This window comes from Parasteatoda tepidariorum, chromosome 6 (assembly GCF_043381705.1).
Source record: "Parasteatoda tepidariorum isolate YZ-2023 chromosome 6, CAS_Ptep_4.0, whole genome shotgun sequence".
Classification (NCBI taxonomy): Eukaryota; Metazoa; Arthropoda; class Arachnida; order Araneae; family Theridiidae; genus Parasteatoda; species Parasteatoda tepidariorum.
Window position 1 is genome coordinate 52,128,511 of NC_092209.1, and position 7,392 is coordinate 52,135,902.

General features: G+C 31.4%; 2 protein-coding genes across 2 annotated transcripts; both read right to left on the reverse strand.

Annotated features, from left to right (window-relative positions):
* Window positions 1–564: 564 nt before the first annotated feature.
* Window positions 565–1,155, reverse strand: LOC139425823 (uncharacterized). The gene is made up of 2 exons (XM_071181794.1): window positions 987–1,155; window positions 565–887 (listed from the first exon to the last, which is right to left on the reverse strand). Exons 1-2 carry the CDS (start codon window positions 1,153–1,155, stop codon window positions 565–567), a joined length of 492 nt encoding a protein of 163 aa, XP_071037895.1.
* A 2,383-nt stretch (window positions 1,156–3,538) lies between these two features.
* Window positions 3,539–4,387, reverse strand: LOC139425824 (uncharacterized). The gene has a single exon (XM_071181795.1). It carries the CDS (start codon window positions 4,385–4,387, stop codon window positions 3,539–3,541), a length of 849 nt encoding a protein of 282 aa, XP_071037896.1.
* Between the last annotated feature and the right edge of the window lie 3,005 nt (window positions 4,388–7,392).

Genomic DNA, 7,392 nt, shown 5'->3' on the forward strand with positions numbered 1-7,392 from the left:
GTACGCCCGCCCTCTTTTGGGAGCCTGAAAGTATCGGGAATTAATTCCATCATAACCATTGGCAATGAAGGACGCCATTTTCTTAGCAGCAAATAAGAAGCGAAATTTGTAGAAATTATTGAGTTATGCAAGTATTAACTGAACATGACATCTTTAAGTTAAACTAACTATTTATTCAGTATACTACAAAAAGAAACAAAATGGAACGATGATCGTAATATATATAAAAATAATAAAGAGCACGGGCTTCATAAGTGAAAGTTAAATTAGTAGTGCTGTTGTGTTCCCAGATTTCCTAAATATGTAAATACCAATGTTTTTTCTTTCTTATTAACGCATCTACATCAATACTTTCCCTTGTTAAAAAGAAAAAAAAACTAAACTACTAATTTCTAAGTAACATTTAAATGTTAAGAGTTTATAAGAGTCCCATCTTTTCACATAGCTTTAAAAGTCTTGGCTTAGGCAAGGGCTTCGTCAATATATCTGCAGTTTGCACCTCCGTTGAGATCTGCTGCACACTAATTTCTTCTTCTAAAACCTTTTCACGAATGAAGAAATGTTTTATACTGATGTGCTTTGTTCTACGATGAAACGATGAGCCAATCTGACAGCGGCACTATTATCAACAAAAATTGTTGGCACTTCTTTCAAGGAGGAAATTCCATTGAAGAGTCTTTTAAGCCAAATTAATTCTTTTGTGGCTTCATTTGCAGCAACTATCTCAGCCTCTGCGGTTGATATTGCAACCATAGTTTGACGCTGACTTAACCAAGATATAGCCCCACCTGCATGCAAAACTAAAACTCCACTCGTCGATCTTCCTGTCTTCGTGCAGCCTCCAAAGTCAGCATCACTAAAACATTCTAGAATTCCGATTTTGTAGCCTGATTTATAGATAATACATTTTTGCTTGGAACTCGCAATGTATCGAAATACACGTTTTACTTTGATAAAATCTTCTTTGGCAGGATTTTCTTACTTACGTGACAAAACGCTTATAGCATATGCCAAGTCAAGTCTAGTGCCCATCATAAGATACATTAATGCACCGACAGCTTCACGATAAGGAAATACTGTTTCACTCTCTTCTTCACTAGTGCATGATTCTTCCTCTTTTAAAATAGGTGTATGAACTGGTCTACAATTACTCATACCAAACCGCTGTAGTATCTTTGTAGCGTAAGCTTCTTGTCCAAGTTTAATGCTTCCATCATCAAGTCTATAAATTTCTTCTCCTAAAAAATATGATGCTGGCTAGCTTGTAATTTTGAACTGAGATTTCAACTGATTTATGAAGTCTCTTGACTCTTCTTCGTGAGTAGCAGCAACTAGTCCATCATCTACATAGAGAGCTACGAGTAGCTTTTTATCTTCTTTCTCCCGAATGAATAAACACTGATCCGCTTCATTAACTTTAAAGCCAATGTTTAACAGGAATCTACCAAAACATTTATGCCAACAGCGAGGAGCTTGTTTAAGGCCATACAAACTTTTCTTGAGTTTGCATACATCGTTGGTGCCATTAGTGTAATCTTCAGGTTGATACATGTAAATGGTTTCCTCTAAATCACCATATAAAAAGGCAGTTGATACATCAAATTGCGTAAGATGCATGTTCTCAAGATGCATCTCAGATGCGTAAGATGCATGTAAGTTGCAATACTTATTATTGAACGTAAAGTTCCTAACTTAGTAACTGAACTAAAAGTTTGATTGTAATCAATGCCCTTTCTTTGATTAAAGCCTTTAATCACAAGTCTTGCTTTATACTTATCTATAGTACCGTCAGGATTTTTCTTGATACGAAACACCCACTTACAAGGCAAAGCCTTAGCTTTCTCTGGTAAAGGTGTTAATATCCATGTTTGGTTTTCTTTTAGTGATTTCATTTCAGCATCTATTGCTTTTATCCAACAATTGTGTTCTTTACAATTGATAGCTTCTTCGTATGACTCTGGCTCATTTGAATCTGATATGAAACTTTCAGCTGCCATCACATAATCTTCAAAACTTTTAGGCTGTTTTAGTTCACTGCGATTTCTCAGTTTCATGGTAAATAAATTTTCTCCATCTTTACTTCCATTTTCTAAACTCGTTTTCTCTTTTAAGTAATTTTGAGCAAACTTTCCCCCATTTTCAGCTTCTGTAGGTAACTGACTCATTGTATCAATTAAAGGTATTACTGCAGAATCTTCACAATTAGTTAGAGGTTTCTCATCAAATATTACATCTCGAGAACAGATAACATTATTGTTTTCCTTTATCCAGATACGATATCTTTCATCACCATCATATCCCAATAGGTAACCTTTTATGGCTTTCTTATCCATTTTTCTCCGCTTCTGTCTTGGTATATGGACATAGCATGATGATCCTACTATTCGCATATGTTTTATTCTGGGTCTTTGCCCCATCCATAATTCATAAGGACTTATGCTTGGTAATGAACTTTTTCCTGTTCTGTTTAATATGTACACAGACGTATTTATCAGTTCTGCCCATAATGATGAAGGAAAATTTATTTCTGAATTGGAGTTCTTCAAGATTCTTGCCATTTCTACTAAAGTCCTATTCTCTCTTTCACTGCCGCCATTCTGTTGAGGCGTATAAGGAGCTGTTAGTCTTTGAATAATTCCACCTTTATGCAAGATTCTTCGCACATTTTCATTATCGAATTCTCCTCCATTATCACTCAAGATCTCCTTGATATTGTGCCCTAGATTTTTGGCATGTGCTAACATATTTTCAAGAGCTTGGGTAACTTCTGATTTCTTTGAAGATAAAATACATAGCGAAATTTAGTAAAATGGTCTTTAAAAACTACAAAATAACGATACTTTTTAAATGATTGATCAAAAGGTCCACAGACATCTGTTGAGATAAGCTCTCCTGGGCTCTTGGTCTTCTGTCTATTACCAAATTTTAATCGATGAGCTTTACCGTATATACATGCTTCACAGAGTTGATTGTTAAATTCAACTTTAAGTTCCATTTGCTTTTCAAGAACATTCTTTACATGGCGTTTGTCTTGGTGTCCCCAGCGCTCATGATATAATTGCAGAATAGAATCACTTGTGGTAACTAAGTTCACTTCCACTGGATTGTTTGGAATAAGAACTTGCATATGTGCTTTATATAAACCACCTCTTACATTTCTTGTACCATAGAGTACAGTTTTGTTACCAATTTTTAACCAACATTCTTCCGTTGTTGATACGAATTTACTGTTTTCGTTTCTATCCTGTGCTGCTAGTACTGAAAATAAATTTTTCTTAATATCTGGGACTAACCAAACTTCTTTAAGTTCTTTAAATTGTCTCTCACCATTAACTTTTGTCATAATCTTTAAAGTGCCTCTGCCTATAGCTGGTAGTACCATACCACTTGCAGCAGTAATCCAATGCGGGGATTCAAAAACTTCAAAATTGGCAAAGAATTTACTATTATTGGTGACATGTTTTGAAACACCATTATCTATAAACCAATCGTAGCTGCTTTCTTCAAATGAAAAAACTTCTTCGTGAAGAGCTAATAATTAATTATTTGCAATAACATTATCTCTATCTTGACCTTTTTCATTTTGCTTTGGTTTAGCTGGCCTACTATCGGCAATCCACTTTCGACAACTTTTCACCCAGTGACCATTTTGATGACAGTAGTTGCACTTTCCAGTTTGTCTTTTACTTTTAAAAATCGGCTTGGCTCTAGTTACTTTTGCTTCTAATGCTTCTTGATTTAATGATTCACTAAAACTTGAATCTTTCTTTATCTCTCTTTCATGAGTACACAACTGTGTTGTTAGTTCATCTAGAGTTCTTTTTTCATCATTCAAAAGTAGCCAACTTGATTTAAATGTACGATAATTCAGAGGAAGAGTGTCCAAAATTTTGCAAATTAGCAACATTTCTGGTAGCCGGTTTTCATTTTTACTCTCAAGACCACTATTCAAATCATTCCATAAATTTTTGAGCTTTGATAAATGAGCTGACATATCATCATCCGACCAACTAAATTTAAAGAATTGAAGACAAATGCTATAGAGCTGGTTGTCAGAAGAATCTTCAAAAATTTTCTGAAGTTCCAGCCAAACTTCTCTTGCGCTATTAAATCTCATTACCTTTTGTGATGTGTCTTCTGTCATGGAGTTGGTTAACACCATCATCGCACAGTTATTTGCCTTATTAAAATCTCTGAGATCATCCTTATATTTCCTTTTGATAGTTTCAGAAGCTGTTGGCTCAGGCAGTTCTGGCTTGTACATCTTACCTTCAACAACTTCCAGAGCATCTGCATGATAATTCAAAACAAACTTAATTCTGTATTTCCAAATTGCCCAATCACTTTTACCACTTAATGGTTTCACTTGGATTTTTCCTTGATCCATTACTTAAACTAACTGCAATTGCTGACTTTCGTAATATGAATTAACTTAGCACTAACACTTCCGCTTAACTATCGCCAAACTCAATTATTTCATTATTTTAACTTCGCATATATAGCTTGCTGGAGTCCATAACCTGTAGAAATTATTTAGTTATGCAAGTATTAACTGAACATGACATCTTTAAGTTAAACTAACTATTTATTCAGTATACTACAAAAAGAAACAAAATGGAACGATGATCGTAATATATATAAAAATAATAAAGAGCACGTGCTTCATAGGTGAAAGTTAAATTAGTAGTGCTGATGTGTTCCCAGATTTCCTAAATATGTAAATACCAATGTTTTTTCTTTCTTATTAACACATCTACATCAATAAAATTTGCCTAAGGAAAAGGTAGAACTTCTTGAAAAAACTAACCAGAATATGCCAAACATTGAAGCAGAACACGCCAAGCATTTGAAGAACAATTTCTCAATAATTTTTACCTTTCTATTACCAACAACATAACTTCCATTTTCATGATAATCTTGCTTTTACAGATGTGTGTATTACGGAAAAATAATTTCCTCTATCTTCAATTTTTTACAAATTAAAGTGAACATTGCTTTCGTCATTCCAATGAATAAAGTGAATTCAGAACGTACAGAACTGTAATAGTTATGGAATATTCTTCTTCTTTATAGAATTGTATATATTTCTATATTTATATAATTTGGAAAACAACAATAAAGAACAATCCGAATTACTTGAAATAGTATCATTTGTGCTAATTTTTAATAAATTTTTATCGTTTTCTTGGTAAGTCTTTTTTAGTTTTGAAAGAATAATTTCAACTAGAATTCAGCTATTCTGTTTTTAAGCAACAAAATTCATATCGAGATCTTACAATTATAAAATTTTGCTGTGTGATATGTTATCTAAAAGTAATGAAGGGATAAACTGTGTATATATTATTTGAGAATAAAGTTTCAAACAAATAACATATCATTTTGGAATTCTCCGGATTTATAAATCAGGTAAGTGTTATGATTTTTATAATGAAAAATTTGCTTGTTAATGATATTTTTTTCTTAATTGATGATAGTTCTCTACAGAATTGTTTTTTTAGGTCTAATTAAGAATTATAGGAATAAAAAAAGAAACAATATGAAAGTTTTTTATTTCAATATGAGGAATTTTTAAGATCGTTTCTTTTTTTTAATCCTAGGAATTCTCTTTTTTACGTATTTTTTTTATAATGTTTTGATAAAAATTGTTGTTATAATAATTTTTTTGAAAAATTAAATGGTATACATTATGTGTTTATGTATACTTCTTGCATATTCTAATGTTTGAAGTAATATGAATCAAAAAAGTATGAATAAAAATTCGGTGTACTTACGTATTAACGCCACCTCACCTACAGATTTGGCAGTTTTTAAATGCAGCCAATCTACATCTAAAATGCTTTGCGACAAATCATAAAATAAAACACTTAATGTGAATTGGTTCATTTTCGTTTTTTCGGTAAAATATTTCTCTCCTGAAAAAATAAATAGCATCTTATTTTGTTTTTGGCAAATCTCAAATCCGCATTTTCGTAGCACTAAAAAAAAGGCGTCAAAAAAGAATTGTTGTTTTTTTTTTTTTTTTTTTTTTTTTTTTTTTTNTTTTTTTTTTTTTTTTTCGTAAGCATTCTTTGTTCCACGTTTTTTAGTTTCTAAATAGTTATTTTTATTGAAATTTAAAATGTTTTGATATAAATTGTTGTCAAAAAACTTCGTTTACAAAATTAAATTACATAAAATTATGAGGCTTTATATCCTACTTTTTGTTCATTTTAATTTTTGAAGTAATATGATTCTTAAAACTATGGAATGTAAAGTTTAAATGGGCCTTTCATGTTACATCATTAAATTTAGTGAAACAATTTCTTAGACATCAGGTTTAAACTCTTATAAAAATATACATAATTTTTTCTGTTTACTTGCAAATATTTTTCCGATGTATTTTGACTGTTTCTTCTCTAAAAAAAAGATATACCATTATGTTTTCGCTTGCATAAGAAAGAATATCAAACAATTTTCAATTATAAATTTAATAAGCCACAATAAGGAAGGAACATAAAGACGTCTCCAGAGTAACTGAATGACTGTTCATATAGAAAACTCGGGTATTCGTCTCATACAACAACTCCCCCTATAGTTCGTTGCGATCGCGAATAAAATAAAAACAGACGATAAAATTAGAAGACTTTTTCCAGAACAACAGAAAGTTGTTGGTTTTTTTAGAAATTAGTTTTGTTGTGGAATTTGTGGTTTCTTATAACCCGTTACGGGTTTTTCTAGTTAGTTATATAATATTATAACTATCCCGTTACGGGTACTTCATATTTGTTACTGTTTGTGTTGTTTGTGAATAAAAGTTTTTTATAAGAAACTGAACTGTTATTTATATAGCTGACAATACTTTACAATATTTATTAATTTCAGGTTAATTTAATACTTATTATAGGTTAAAACCTGCCGTGCTTTGCCGAATAGGAAGGATTTGTGCATCGCGAGGTATTATGTCATTTCTATCTGTATGCAGTGTATTTCCTGCAGCTTGCATTAACAATAAATTGCCAGAAGATTTTATGGTAATTTTTCTTTCTATTAACTTTCTATTATGCACACACCTCATATATATCTTCAAGTCATATTTTTCTCTTTTCAATCCTATTTTACATATACATGATAGAATTCAAATATATAATTATAAATGCTATTTTAAGTAACTCTATCTTTTTGTTGTTCTAGGGAGTAGGTTACAGCTATTTTTTTCGAGACCGTGATTTTAATGCTACATTGTTGGAAGAAATACGGGTCCCTGTTTCTGATTTTTTTTATTGCAAAATTGTAAGTAACGGAATCAAAACCGACTGCGAGTAAGTTGAAAATAGTATTGAGTTCAATTACTTCAAACTGCATGACATATTTCATTTTCATATACATGTATATATATATATAAATGTATAATAT

Bases quoted from the DNA above. Each gene is read 5' to 3' on its own strand.
- LOC139425823 (XM_071181794.1), bottom strand. From the start codon at position 1,155: ATGAGTAATTGTAGACCAGTTCATACACCTATTTTAAAAGAGGAAGAA. The intron at 888-986 runs GTAAGTAAGAAA...TCTATAAATCAG, and splicing joins TGCTATAAGCGTTTTGTCAC to GCTACAAAATCGGAATTCTA.
- LOC139425824 (XM_071181795.1), bottom strand. From the start codon at position 4,387: ATGGATCAAGGAAAAATCCAAGTGAAACCATTAAGTGGTAAAAGTGAT.